Raw genomic sequence first — 14,835 nt, 5'->3', positions numbered from 1 at the left:
GCTAAGATCAGTGTGTTACACACAGCAAAGAAAATGATTTTGTCCCCTCTGAATCTTCCCCCTCTGCAGCATGGGCTCCAACCAAGGGTGGGAAAGTTCCCAGTGGAGGATTTCACATTTCCCACAGGAGGATCTCTCCTCCAACACCCACAGGCTTGGCTCCTGGAGACCCTGGATGTGAAACCACAGCTGGCAGCACTGCTCCATGTGCACAGTGGCTCTGTGACCCCCAAAACTGTGCACAGAGTCTTGGAGCTGGGACAGAGCATCCTGATGGATGGAGAAACACCAAGGGAGCAGAGCTGGGTGAGCTGGTGGATGCCAGGGAAGGGCCTGGGGAGCTCAGCCATGGATGGGACACCAAGAGGCAAAGAGGAGATGCTCCTGCAGAGCCCCTTTCCCTGCTGAAAGCCAAGGGATGCTTGCCTGGAGCTGGCTCTCTCCTGGAACCAAAGCTCTCCTAAAGCCTTCCCAGCTCACCTTGTTTTTCCATTACTCGAGGACTCAGCTCGTTTCTCTGAGCAAATCCCCTGCTAAGGTTGCTGGGATTTGAATTTACGGCCACGGGAGGTGTTGAGCCACCAGGCCAGATGGTTATGTGCTAATTTCCATGGGTTGGAGTGGTTTGGGGATCTCAGCACAACTGTCCACATTCCCAAACAAGAGAAAGCCATAGCTTGAGCTGTTTCCTACATTAAATCATTGCATGGTTTTCTTCTCCCTTATTGTAGAAGAGGGTTTGATTTGGGCTGTGTGATTTACACTCCATAGCCTGTGACCCAGTGCAGCCAGGAGGAAACTTTGGAAGGGGAGATAATACCATGGAGGCAGATTTTCCTCTTCCCTGAGCTGAATTCCTCTTCCTTTGTTGACCAGTTCAGCTAATTCTGATTTTCTTCTGCTCCAGCAACACCAGCCACTGACAGACTTAATTGACAGACTTTATCCTTATTTTGCACAACTCAGTGCTATTAGGTGGCAAGTCAATCACATTTATTTATGAATTTAAAATTAAAACCAGAAAATAATACCCATCCTCCCTGAGGGGGTGGCTGAAAAAGCAGAGTCTCACCCAGCTTTGCGCAGGGAGTTCATGCGGCTTTAATTTCCAACACAAAGAATATCTCGCTGGGCTGGGGGGCTGACATCACCCTGCTCCCAAAACTTCATGTGGTTCTCTTCCTTGCTTTTAAAGCTATTATTTTACATCTCTGCCGACAGATATTTGTGTTGGCACATCTCATGGAATATTAAGATTGTATCTTTTCTGTTTAATTTCAAAAGGCGCTTCCTAACCCCAGTGCAACTCCAAACCATGAAGATGAGTGAAAGCTTCCTTGCAAACCTCTTAATTTATTGTCCTTCTCCCCAGTGCCTCAGCCCTTCCAAGCTTTCATTCTCATCCCTCTATATTTGCATTTAGGGCCATAATTAGCTGCATTAACTGAGGATAGAGTAGCAAAACAAAGAGGAGCTTTCTGTTGGTCTCACCCAGGTGTGGGCTTGGTTTAAGGACAGAGTTTGAGTTTATCTCTGCACACAGGGAAGGATGGAAAAGCCTTCAGCATGTGCTGGGGCTAGAAAAGGGCTGGTGGGGCAGAGACAGCAGCAATGGAGAGAAATGAGTGGAAACAAAGCCCTTGGAAAAGCACTTTTCACCGGAGCTAGCAGGACTGGGATAAATCAGCACACCGTGTTTGGACTCACCTGCCCCAACCCCAGGGAAGGGGGAGCAAAGCTTAGTGCAGGCATGAGGATTTGGTGGAAGACCAAGCCCCAGAAACCTGCAATTCCAGCAGGAGTAAGCCCATCCCTGGCTTTCTCTGCACTCAGAGAATGGTTAAGCTTTGGAAGAGGCACCCCAGGGAAGTGGAGGCGTTCAAAAACCGCACGAAAGTGGCACTTCATGATGTGGTGCAGTGGGCACGGGAGTGATCACTCAAAAGCTGGACCTGATGATCTTGGAGATCTTCTCCAGCCTCAATGCTTCTGTGATTTTTAAGCCAAACTCCAAAACAGGCTCTTGTCCACACTGTGGAAGGCACCAACCAAGACCCAGTTCCCCCATCCTGCCCCATGTTCTGGCCATGGAGCTGCCTCCTCTGGGTCTTCTCTTCCTGCTGGGGTGAGGACACAGCCCCACAGGGGGCTTGGCAGCTGGAACCTGGGAACCAGGCCTGGAATGTCTGGAATGTTGCCATCACAGGGCTGGCGAGGGAGATACCCCAGGGGAGGGACCTGCAGCATGGACCCCAGCGCTGGCGACCCTTTGTCCAGGCGGGCTTGGCAAGCTGGCCCTGTTTGGGACATTTGGGACAGGTGTTGGGGCAGTGAATCCTCATCCTCCTCACCCCAAATCTTGGTGATCATGAGAGAATTGACCCATTTTTTCCTCTCAGAGCAGATGATGTGACTAAGGCCATCAAATCACCGAGGGGGGTGTCTCCAGGTGCCCAGTAACTGTTTAAAGATCCCAGCCTGGACTTGGTAAAAATAACATCCCTTCTCTCTAAAAAGGCTTTTCCCCCTCAGATTTCTGCCTCCAAGAGGGCTCCTGGGGCTCAGGTCCCAGTTGAGGTCTCCAGACCTCAGGATGCTGAGCAGGGAGCACGGGAAGGTGGCCCCAGCTGTGCCCAGCTCTTGCCCAGGAATATGGAATCGCTCAGTATCAGCTTCCCTGTAAGTATTTTAATTTCACTTCTCCTGTGTGCTTTTCCTGGCAGCTAAACTGAGAACTCCAGCTTTTCCCTCCCCATATTCCAGCAGCAAGGAGAGCAGGAGCGACCCTGGGGACAGGGGGGCCTGGGGCTCACCTGGGGTCACCCCATCTCCCTCCCTGGAGCCCTTCCCTGAGGTAAAGGCAGAGAGGATTCATTTTGGTGCAACTCTAAAGGTTTTCTACTTCATCCGTGTGCTGAGTTTTGCCTCTCCAAATCCCCCCTTATTATACATCCTTTAAGTATTTTCTTTAAGTGTTTTGAGAAAAGTTCAACGCATCAGGAATTTTCCCTGTTACTTAGAGGGGGAAGGGGATGGGTCTTGGGTTTATTTCTGAGCTTTGGAGAAGCCATGGTGAAGGAAAAGTGGTGGGAGAGCAGCTTGGAGGGATGGAAGGCTGCTGGCTGGAGAGGGGATGGAGCAGCTTCTCCTCATTCTCCCACACAACCACGAGCCCAAAACCAGGAGCTGGGCTGAGAAAAGCCACATTAAAAACATTCCTCATGGCACAGAGGTGAGAAATCCTGCTTTTCCAGAAAATACTCTGAGGTTGCAGAGAGATACCTCACAGAGGGTCCCATCACATCACACTGGAGGTCCTGCAGGAACTCAGCAGGGCACCAGCCACAGCAGGAGGAAGGTTCCTGTGGGGACAGGTGCCCTTGTAGTCTCATCCTCACCCCACCCCACAAGGGAATTATTGACCCTTCCTTGACTTCCCTGCATGTGAGGTGAACACCGCCCACCCCTCTCTCCTCCTGAAGTGATCCGAGTGCCCTAATTTGATTTAACTCTCCCCAAATGCTGTCTGTATTGTTTTTACTTCACTGAATCATTTCCTTAAGGTTTAACCCTGCTCCCCGTGCACACTCTAGGGGGGGTTATATATAAAATAACATAACAGAGATTTATTTTAATTTATCTTTAACTAATGCAGCACGCGCAGAGGTGAAGGACCTCTTTAGGAGGTCAACCAAGAAGCTTCAGCACTGGTTGGCCACCACCACAAACTGCTCATTTCTTGCTCAGATCTGCCATTTTTGCCATGGAATAAATTCAGGATTGTCCTGTGGACAAGGATACCTTGCCATCACCTCCTGGTTTGCATCAATGGAGTCTGCCCAGAGGTGCCACAGCCCAGCAGGGATGGAGAGAAGACACAGTCACAGAAGAGCAGAGGTTCTTCAAAGTTCATGAGGGGCAAAATAATCATGGAATGAAATTAAAGCTGTGCTGGGGAACGGGATATTTGAGAATGTCAGGGAAAACAATCTCCTGAGCACTGTTTCACACTACCACGGGTGTTTTCTGCCAAGAATCCCTCAGTCTTCAGCAGTTTCTGTTTGAAAGATTTTTAGGAAAAAGAAATATTTGTTAATCTGTTAATGACTAATTAGTTAATGACTCCTATGAAATGGAGGTTTCGTTTACAAAAATTCAAGTTGAATATTGGCACTGGCAGCTCCCGTAGAACCCAAGCCAGTGTTTTTCCAGCCCCCAGAAGGGTCATTCAGCTGCCTCACAACCTCTCCACTGCAGCCTCTCCACGGCATTTAAAACTGTTCAATTCCAGCTCTCACATCCTGCCATAATAAACCTCCCATCCCTTGCCCTGGTGGGTCACGGCAGCTCTTTGTGGCACAGTCTCATCCACAAGTTTATTTTGTTTCCTCCGAGGAAAGGGTGTTCTGTGCACAATGGAATACTGGATATTCACTTGCACTTCCCAGTGTGCCCCTGGCAGATGGGAGGCAGCATGTTCAATTCTATTTATTACATATTTCTGTGTTAGATTTTGGCTGCCCAGAGCAGCTGTGGCTGCCTCTGGATTCCTGGAAGTGTCAGGACAGAGCTTGGAGCCCTCTGGGCCAGTGGAAGGTGCCCCTGCCTATGGCAGGGGCTGGCACTGGATGGGCTTTAAGGTCCCTTCCAACCCAAACTGTTCTGGGATTCTTTGATTTGCAAGCTAATAGATTTGGATCTAAAAAAAATCTCATTTTTATTTACTGATAGCAGTAAGGTTGGAATCCAGGGAAAAAAGGAAGCTTGAAGGTGACCTCTGGAGTAAGAAGCTGTTTGCATGTGCAAAAAGGGTTAAATCTATCCGAAAATGCTTTTTTACAGCAGAGGAAAGAGTTTTAAGTGGTGGATGTAGTTGGTGCCACCAAGGCTGGGGTGGGATCAGTCAGGGACATGGGATCAGCCCAGGATTCTCTGCTTTGCTCCCTGCAAGAGGAGAGGAGCTACACCACCCAAAATATTGCTCAGAGTGTGTCCCACCTCACACGCACCCAGTGGGAAGAGAGATGCACGCACACCCAGTTGTAAACTCGACTGCTCATCACTCAATTAACATTGGAGAAGCGATGGCTGAGGCTCTCCTGGGAGCCAGGGTTTGAGTAATGGGGCTGCACCTCTCTGATCAGACTGCAGGGCTGGAAACCAGGATTTTCCCAAATATTAAATGGATAAAAATTTTCTTGCTAATGATTTGTGGAGCAAAGAATGAGCAACCCTTGAGTTTAGCCAGAACAATCCTTGAATTTGTCCATTAGAACCAAATATATCCACATACCAAATTTATAATTGCAGCTCTATATAAATCCATGGTGGAGTGGAGATATGAAAGAGATAAGTATTAGATGCATAATTGAGTTCAGGTGATATTAAAATATTATCTCCTAAGCCAAAAGGCAGGTTTGGTTTGCTTTGTTATTTTTTTCTTTTGTTTTGGTAAATGCAAAACAAATCTTGGCAAAATCAAGCACAGCTTGAAAAGAACTCCATCTCGTAAAATCTGCCCCAAAAGTGGCTCGACAAGGCTGTGTTTGGAGGTTACCTGAGTGCTTTCACACATTAAGGGACAGTATTAAAAGATCATTTCCAAGTTAAGCAAACATTTCTGGCATATTGTGCAACACTTGCTTTAAAATTAACTTAGTTATTCTGAACTTTATGCCAACTGATTATTTGTTAGACTCTCTGATGATGGTAATTCAGGACATTCCATCCCATAATTCCATAAAGACAATAAGATTACAAAGCCCAAGCAGGCTCTGAGTCAGCCTTTGACAGATTAAAGCTCCCCAAGTCCCCTGAAAACCCTTCTCTGACACATTAATTTGACCTAAACCCTCAAAATGTTCCTGATTATATCATCTCAATCGGGCTTGATTTTTGTTTTATTTTTCAGTGTAGGAAATTAAAAAGGCTCAGTTGATCCCCGGCCAAGTTCTTGAAATGTGTTGCAATGCTGAGGAAATCAAAGATTACTCGAAATACTTTTTAATAATATGTCATGTCAGCAGAGATAAAGGTTCACACTCCGTGCCCTCAGCTGGCTTCCATCAGCTCTGGCCAGGACCTGCCGGTCACCTCAAAATCATGAGCTTATGCTCTTCTAATTATGACCATGTTCATAAAATTTGATTAATTTCTCTTTGTAAGAAGAATTAAATCTGCAGAGGTGGGGCTGAACCTGCCTAGGAGCAAGAGGCAACCCCAAATTTCTTTCCCCTGTCCAGTTCTCCATCCATTTCTTGCCACAAGGGATCATGGAATGCTTTGGGTTTGATGTGACCTGACAGAACATCTAATTCCAGCCCTCCTGCCATGGACAGTGAACCTTTATCCTGTGGAATGGCATTCCAGAGGATGGGCAGCAGGGTGGACATTGTCCCACAGAGGCATCAGCCAGGAGCACCCGGACATTTCCTGCAGGAAACAAAACCACATCAGAGGCCACTGCTGATGGAGATCATGGAAGGATGGAGCAACACAAGGCCAAATCCACCCATAATTCAGATTACACCTCTCAGACTCAGTTGTTGCCCACACCAGAACTGGCACTGCAGTGGGGTCAGCAGCTGGAGAAGGAGGTGTCTTCCAGCCAGGTGTCCAGGCTGGATGTTGGGCTTGGGCTTTTGGCAGCTGTATCTGCACCCCTTCACTTCTTCTGAGATCTTTTCCCTGGCCAAATCTCTGTCCCAGTGAGATATGCCAGGAGTCTGGTGTGTAAATGTGTGCCAAGAAAAGTATAGATATTATAAATGTGTGTTAACATCAGTGGGCAATGCTCACCCTGAGCTGAGAAAGGAGCACCCTTGGGATGGGGGCTTGAGGACAAGAATGTGAGTCTGGGACAATTTAAATACACATCTGAGAACAAATACTGGCACAGAGAAGCCGTGGCTGCCCCTGGGTCGCTGGAAGTGCCCAAGGCCAGGTTGGATGGGGCTGGGAGCAGCTTGGGATAGGGGAAGGTGTCCCTGCCATGGCAGGGGATGGGTTGGGATGAGGTTTAAAGTCCCCTCCCACCCAAACCATTCCATGTTCTTCACAAAGACAACCTGCTGCCAGCCCAAATTTTGGGAATGTGTGCACCAGGACAGCGACTCTGACAGATAGAGCAAGAAATCCTGAAAAATGAAACATTTGGATGTACCAGGGCTTCCCTGGCACTCTGGGAGCACCTGGAAGCAGAGCATGGAATGCTACACCTCCCCTGCCTGTCCCAAAGCCACAGGGCCCTGTAGCAGCTCTGCTCTCCTCAACCTGCTTTCTCAGCTGGCCTGTGAATTTTATCCCTTTCCACATTTTTTTTCCCGTTAAGGCTCATTTATCCCGGCTGACCTCCCCGGTGCAGGGAAAGGCTGTGGGGCCAGGGGGGTTGGACACCCCCCTGCTCAGTGGGGACACTACTCTCCCCTCCCCAAAACCCACCTGAGCCCCAGAACCCCCTTTGCTGCCGGCTCTGGGAAGGATTCCCGCATGGAAAATAAATCAGCGCGGGGGTTCCAGCCTGGCCAGGGCGGGGAGGTCTCCGGAGCGGGGATGAAAATGCCGCGCAGATCCCGCGCAGAGCTTTCCCTGCGCACCTGAGGGTCCCGGCCGGAGCCCCCCGGCCCCGACCTTTCCCTTCCCGGCCGTGCAGGAGTTTCCCGGGACTCTCCGGGTGGAAAACGGGGATTTCTGCCCCTAATTCAGCGCAGCTGCTGCGGCCGGCGGGGCCGCGCTTTGAAGCGGAGCCGGGGAAGGGGGGAGGCGGAGCGGGCGGGGCTGCTTTAAAAAACACCCCGAAAACAACCAAACAAACAAAAAGCAGAGGAAAAAACGGGACACAAAGCCGGAACTGCTGCGCGGCGCTGTCACAGCCCAGTGGTGGCACCGGGTTTGTCGTGCCGGGGACACGGGCGTGACCGGCCCGTGGGGGCAGCGCGGCGGGGCCAGAGGCGGGCGCGGCTCCCTTCTCTGCTATCCCCCTTTTCCCTCTTGTACTTTCCCTCCCTTTTATTTATCTTTCCCTACCTTTTTCTTTCTTTTTCCACCCTTTCCTCTTTTTTCTCCTTTTCTGTTAATCTTTCTCCTTTCTCTCTTTTTCCCCCTTTCTTTTTCCTTTTTTCTTTTTCCCTTTCGCGCTGGTTCTGGTTAAACGTTATTTGCACTTTTGTTGGAAAAGTGGCCCCTAGTGTGCAATTATGTCAAATTTCTTTGAGTTTTACAATTTAATGGAGAACAGTAACTCTTTTATTGATCCTAGACGGGGCCGGCTCCTCTTCCCCCTCTCCCCCCCACCCCTGTGGCTCTCCCCTCCCTCCCCCTCCAACCCCCCCGTTACTCCCATGAAATGTCACTCAATGTTTCTTATGCTCCCACCAGTTTCCAAAACAAACAGAGGAGGCTGCAGCCGTCTATTGACTCAGTTGGATGCAAGAGGATCTCGCCGTGGCCGCTGCCCCCCGACGGGAGCCGTGCGGCGGCCGGGCGAGGGGCGCCGGGTGCCGGCCGGGATGGAGCCGCCGCCGCCCGCCTGAGCCCCGCTGCCGCCCGGGGGGACCCCTGGCAGCCCGGGGGGGATGGCGCTCAGCTCCCGGGCTCACGCCTTCTCGGTGGAAGCCCTGGTGGGACGCTCGGCCAAGAGGAAGGTGCCGGAGGGTCGCGATGAGGAGCCCGGCCCCGGCTGCCGGCCGGCTCGCAGAGCCCCGGAGGCGGGTGGGTACCGGAGGGAGCCCGGCGCGGCGGGCGGCGAGGGTGGCCCCCGGCCCCGGCAGCCTCCCGAGCCGCCCCCTGCCCTTTGTGTTCCCCGCAGAGAAGCGGCCCAAGGCCGGTGCCGAGAGCCGGCCGGGCGGGGTGCAGGTGGAGCTGCAGGGCTCCGAGCTCTGGAGGAGGTTCCACGACATCGGCACCGAGATGATCATCACCAAGGCCGGCAGGTACCGGCCGGCCCCCGCCGCCTCGCTCGGGCTTTGCTTTTCCGTTTTGGTTTTCTTTTTCTTCCCTTTTGCCTTTTTTTCCCCCTATTTTTACTTTCTTTTTTTTTCTTTTTTTTTTTTTCTTTTTCTTTTTTTTTTTTTTTTTTTTTTTTGGTGGGGGACAGTGTTATTTCTTGGGCTTTTTTATTTTTGTTTTGTTTCGTTGTCTCGGTTTCCTCTGTTCTATTGAAATATCCCACTTTGCTCGCCCCTTTTCCCGCTGTTTTCGTTGAGTTCCACTTTCCTTCCTCCCGACGCCCGTTCCCAGTTCCGCAGCCCCTTTCGGCGCCGCGGGCGGCCGCTCTCGCTCAGCCGCTGTCCCTGTGCCCGCAGGAGGATGTTCCCGTCGGTCCGGGTGAAGGTGAAGGGGCTGGAGCCGCTGCAGCAATATTACATCGCCATCGACGTCGTGCCCGTGGACTCCAAACGATACAGGTACGGGGGGGACGGGCGGGACCCCCACACCCCCGCGGGACCCGTCCTGCCCTGGTGGCCGCGATCTGCGACCCGAGCGGGACGCGGGGGTCACACAGGGGTGCTGGGGGCACTCACCTGTAGAATCTAGAGGTGCGGGGGGCAGGTGGGGACGGGCTCCCGGCGGCTGACGCGGCCCGGCCCGGGCCAGGTACGTCTATCACAGCTCGCAGTGGATGGTGGCGGGGAACACGGACCATTCCTGCATCACCCCGCGCCTCTACATCCACCCCGACTCCCCCTGCTCGGGGGAGACCTGGATGAGGCAAATCATCAGCTTCGACCGCGTGAAGCTCACCAACAACGAGATGGACGACAAGGGACACGTAGGTGTGGGGCAGCCCCGCCGGGGGGGCCGGGGAGGGGCAGAGCATCGCCCCGGGGTGCGGAGCATCATCCGAGGGGCAGCGCCGGGAGGGCGAGGGCCGCTCCCTCCTGCCTTGGGGCTCAGGGCTGGGTCCTTCCTGAGCATCGCCTCGGGTTTTCTTCCTGCCCTTCTCCCTCCGGGGGGCTCAGCCGCCTGTCCCCCGCACAGATCATCCTGCAGTCCATGCACAAGTACAAGCCCCGCGTCCACGTTATCGCCCAGGATTCTCGCTTCGATCTAGCGCAGATCCAGTCGCTGCCGGCCGAGGGGGTGCAGACCTTCTCCTTCCAGGAGACCGAGTTCACCACCGTCACGGCCTACCAGAACCAGCAGGTACCGGGAGCCGAGGCGGGGATGGAGAGCCCCGGCGGTACCGGGAGCCGAGGGGGGGATGGAGAGCCCCGGCGGTACCGGGAGCCGAGGCGGGGATGGAGAGCCCCGGCGGTACCGGGAGCCGAGGCGGGGATGGAGAGCCCCGGCGGTACCGGGAGCCAGGATGGAGAGCCCCGATGGCCGCGGCCGCCTCTCCCAGCCCGCCCCGCTCCCTAATAACCCCTTCGCTTTCACCCTGAAGATCACGAAGCTGAAGATCGACAGGAATCCCTTCGCCAAAGGTTTTCGGGACCCCGGCAGGAACAGGTAAGGGCCGGGGCCGCCCCCCGCCGCCCCCCGCGCCCGCCGGCCCCGCGGCTGTGTTCAAGGCGCTCTCGCCCCGCAGGGGGGTCCTGGACGGGCTCCTGGAGACCTACCCCTGGAGACCCCCCCTCGCCCTGGACTTCAAGGCTTTCGGCGCAGACAGCCAGGGTAAGTGAATCCCGCTCGCCGCCTCTCCCGGCCGCACGCCCCGAGCTCCCGCGGGGCTGCTGGGGCGGCTCGAACCATCAAAGACAACGAGGTGCGCCCAGGAAACGAATCCCTGCTCTTGGGGGACTTAATTCCGCTTTGGTTGGGATAAAACTCCTGTGAAAGTGGATGCGAGAAGCCGGGAAGAAGAGGGTGAGGGCGCGGGCTGCTTCAGCCCCCGGCTGAAACCAGAGTTAGATGGGCAGGAAAAAAATATCTGAGTGTGCAGGAGGCTAATTTGGAGTCGGGTTGTTCCGGCTTTGATCCTGTTACACTAATTGCTTCCAACCGGGTTGGGAATATCAACTACAAACGTGGTAGTGGTGACCGCCCGTGCTTTCTGCTGCGGCAGCTTCTGCGCCGACAAACGCGTTATGCAACAGAAAATAAAATTATCTGGTGTTTAGGATGCAGCAGTCGCACAGAAGTGCGGAGAAGAGGAGGAAAAAAATCGGGGGAAATGCTCTCCTTCATCCTGACAAGAGCAACCGGTCCTTTACAGCCCTTTCCCGGAAAAACGGCTTCAGAAAGTAATATTTGGAAACAGATTGTTCATAGCGCCGAAGGGAAAAAACTAACAGCTCGTTTGCACTTTGGAGCCCTCCAAGTTTAAAGTTTAAAGTCGCGAGTTAAATTCTCGTTTATGTCAGGGACTCTTCAAAGTCTTGGGACACACCAAGTCACCCCCGTGTCAGCCGGGAAATGCTGCCAAAGTCGCAGCAAAAATTCATGTTCTGCAGGCGTAGAAATGCGGGCACAAAGAAATCAGATTCGGGAGAAATGAAGAGGTTTATCAGTTGTAAAGAGAACTAAAATTATTATCATTAATTGGTGGTGGTAGTAGCAGCAGCTTTCTTAGTATTATTAATAGGTTTTTTATTCATTTTATTTTTAGAAAATATCTTATGCAAAAAGCTCCTTTTGAGCCCGTTTGCCGGGGGAGAGGAGGAGGTGGATGAGCTGCATGAGGAATGAAACAACAGCAGCTGCAATGTTAAGGACGCTAAAATATTATTGAGCATATAATATTACAGCTACCTGGGATTTTTGGATTTTTTTTCTTGTTTAATGTATTTGGTATTTTTTTCAGGACAGAATTCCTGGACTAATATAAATATAACAAAATCTGCAGTTCTACTACCAATAAAATATACTTCTGAAGAAAAGCCATAAAACTAAAATCCCAAAGCTCTAAAACCAGCAGGTAAATTAAAAGGAATTATGATCAACATGCTGAAGAAAAAATTGGTGTAGAATTTTTATTTTTAAGCCTAACAGAAAGGGCACAAAACACCTGCTCATTGATCTGCTCCATCATTTCTTTCTGCTGCAATCCCCATTCCCAAACTTGCTGTGGCATTTGGGTGGGATTATTGCTCGGGATGTGATATTATTTGCTCTGTGCAGCAGATACTGACCCTGCTTTGCTCTGCTGTATCCAGCCACGTAGGGGTCTGCTTGCTGCCTCACACACAAATGTCAGCTCAATCCTGTGTTTTACATGACCCAAAGTCCCTGAGCCTTGGAGGACATCAGGATATGTCCATGGAGAGAGGACTGGATCCTGCCCTGCCGATGTCAGGACTGAAGCAGCCACTGACATCAGCAGGGAAGGGTGAGACCTTCAAGCCACAGAACCTTCCTGGATTATTGTGATCAAGGGCTGGCCTGTGAGAGGCTCTGCTTGTTGGGAGTTTGGAAATTAATTTGCATCCCATTCAATATCTTTGTGTTTTTAGTGTTGTTTTTTTTTTTTAAGATTTGCTATACCAGCAGCTGTGGTTCAGTTTTACAGCTGATTTTGGGTCGCTGGTTGCGTGTCAGCTCGGATCAGATCCCAGCCAGGCATTGTATTGGTAGGAATTGAATGTAAATAGTAGCACAAACAGATCCACATTCCCTTTCGTCCTTTCCCAGTGATTTTGGTAAGAAATTAAAATAAAGAGGGGGGAGGGGAAAACCCTCTGGAAGAATTTGGTAATGAGTGTGCAGCAGACATTTGGCTCTCCACAGGCAGGAGATGAAACCAGCATCTGTGCAGCACCAGGGCCGGCTGCTCCCAGCACCGTTCCCACCTCGGAGCAGCCCTCCCGTCCCTGCTTCATTTTTACTCCTTGGGGTTGCTTTTCTCCCAAATTCTGAAAGTGTTCATTCATCCCTTCCAGAAAAGAGGACGTTCACATGACTTGTGAGTTTGAATTTCTGGAGACACCGATAGCATTCAGGGGAATGTTTCAAATTGCTTGGGAAGCCAAGTGAAATGAGTCAATTCCTGTGAGCAGGAAGGTACAAAAAAATTCTCCATCAGGCTGAATATGCTTTTTTGTTCTTATATCCAAGGGGAAAAAAGCTGTCTGGAATTTGCATGAAAAACAGGGAGCCTGAAATGGCAATGGTGTGGGTACAGCAGGGGAGGGTTATCGGTCGTGCAGCCAGGTACGGATCCAGGTGTGTGTGGAGCTGCATTTACCATGATCCCAGTCCCAGGAATGGGATTGGATGTGTATAAATATTGTTCTTAGATAAATACTAGCTAGCAATAACCATTTATGGATAGATCTTCCCATTTTCCAGGAGCTGGTCTTCGGAGCAGGTTCGTGCTTGGATGGCCACCGGCAGCAGGGAGACCTGGAGCAGGAGCAGGAGTCCTCCAAGGATTGCTTGGCTGTGGACACCAGTTAGCCCAGCCTGGATGATTTCTGTTTTCCTTTCCAGGTGGGAGCTCCAGCTCTTCTCCAGTGGCCTCCAGCGGTGGGACCCCCTCTCCTCTGAACCCCCTGCTCTCTCCATCGTGCTCCCCTCCCACGCTTCACTTGCCCGCGAGCAACCTGGGCATGTCGTGCCCCGAGAGCTTCCTGCACCCCCTCAACGTGCCCCTCTACTACAAGATCTGCCCTACGAGCTTCTTGAGACAACAGGCGCTCCTCCTTCCGGGCCACGAAAAACTGGGAGCCACCAACCCACATCTTTTACCCCACTTCATGGTGGATGTGCCCAAACTGTCTTCCCTGAAAAACGCCAAAGCCGAAGACTTAAACACTCAGTGCCTACAAGCCCCCGGTCCTGCTGGTCAAATGCTGTATGGATTACATGCATCTGGAAACATTTTCCCATCAAGTCCCATTGCTCGGGAAGCACTTAATTGTTCTTTACATCCTCCATATGGCTTGTATGGTTATAACTTCTCTGTGCCATCCAGACTGATGAATGCAGCAGGGCATTTCAAAGTGAGTGACAGCATTCCGGCTGCTTTGAGGGACAGCAGATGCAATCACTCCAGCTGGCACCCCACAATTAACCACTGCCTTTAGTGGGATCAGAGAATATTTCTGAGCTCTGTAAAGCAAGTCCTTCCTTCTTTCATAGCCAGGGGCTCGTTAGTTACTGACTTTGAAACACTGCATGGTACAGGAGCAGGATGGGCAGGCATTTAATCCTTTTATTTTGTGGACAGAAGTCTTGTGTTGTTGGGAGGGTGGAGGATGAGATGACCCTGAGGTGGTACCTTTTGGCCACATTTATGTCACAGTTGTAGGTTAAGAGCAAACTGTCGGTCACCTTTCTACTATTTGCACTCCCAAGTGGGGACACTGATGTCTGTATTTCTACAGCTCTGTTTTCTCTCTCTTGCTTGCCTTTAGTTAGCTCAGAGCCCTGGGGAGCTGCTGCTCACCCACTCAAGTTTTATCCCTAATTTCAAAGGGACTATCCAGGACCTGGACTTGGCAAAGGAGCCACATCTGACCAAGCACTCGAGCTTGTTCTGACGTTCTCTTGGCTCTAATGGGTCTTAATTAATGACATAAAAGTCCCTCATTCTCCAAGACCCAGATGCCTCTGTTATCAGGGTGGGGACATAAATCCAAGTACCTTAAATCCAAGTATCTGCTGCCACGGTGAAGAAAGGCAGGACAAAGGATGGATGGGGTGAGAAGCTGCAGAGGTGGCACCAGCATCGATGGTGTGGTGGGAAGGACAGGATGGGGTCACACATCTCTCCTGTGGTGAGATGGATCCATGCTGGGGACATGGAGGATGCATCTCAGAGAGTTGCATGGGATGAAACACCCCCAGGAGTCCTGCAGGACAATCCTTTGACCCAGAGCTCTCAGCCCCAGGGGACACAGAAGATCCACATGGGATCTCATCCAGCCTTGCCCAAAGGAGGGGGCAGGGATGTTC

General features: G+C 51.6%; 1 protein-coding gene across 5 annotated transcripts; it reads left to right on the top strand.

Moving 5' to 3' along the window:
* Positions 1-7,824: 7,824 nt before the first annotated feature.
* TBX22 (T-box transcription factor 22) lies at positions 7,825-14,131 on the top strand. 5 transcript variants are annotated; one of them, XR_005255085.1, is made up of 10 exons: positions 7,825-7,888; positions 8,377-8,709; positions 8,807-8,930; positions 9,303-9,404; positions 9,595-9,769; positions 9,979-10,143; positions 10,385-10,449; positions 10,529-10,614; positions 11,744-12,939; positions 13,369-13,455. XR_005255085.1 is itself a non-coding variant. In XM_038123186.1 (9 exons), exons 2-9 carry the CDS (start codon positions 8,574-8,576, stop codon positions 13,962-13,964), a joined length of 1,449 nt encoding a protein of 482 aa, XP_037979114.1. In that variant the 5' UTR covers positions 7,825-7,888; positions 8,377-8,573; the 3' UTR covers positions 13,965-14,131. The 5 variants fall into 5 exon arrangements, 3 of the variants coding, with proteins under 3 accessions (XP_037979114.1, XP_037979115.1, XP_037979116.1); XR_005255086.1 differs by having other exon boundaries at positions 11,744-12,841; positions 13,369-13,426; XM_038123186.1 differs by lacking the exon at positions 11,744-12,939 and having other exon boundaries at positions 13,369-14,131.
* The last annotated feature ends 704 nt before the right edge of the window (positions 14,132-14,835 follow it).

This window comes from Motacilla alba, chromosome 4A, assembly GCF_015832195.1.
Source record: "Motacilla alba alba isolate MOTALB_02 chromosome 4A, Motacilla_alba_V1.0_pri, whole genome shotgun sequence".
In the NCBI taxonomy this organism is placed as follows: domain Eukaryota; kingdom Metazoa; phylum Chordata; class Aves; order Passeriformes; family Motacillidae; genus Motacilla; species Motacilla alba.
The sequence above is the reverse complement of the archived record's forward strand: the minus strand, read 5'-3'. Positions and strand labels throughout refer to the sequence as shown.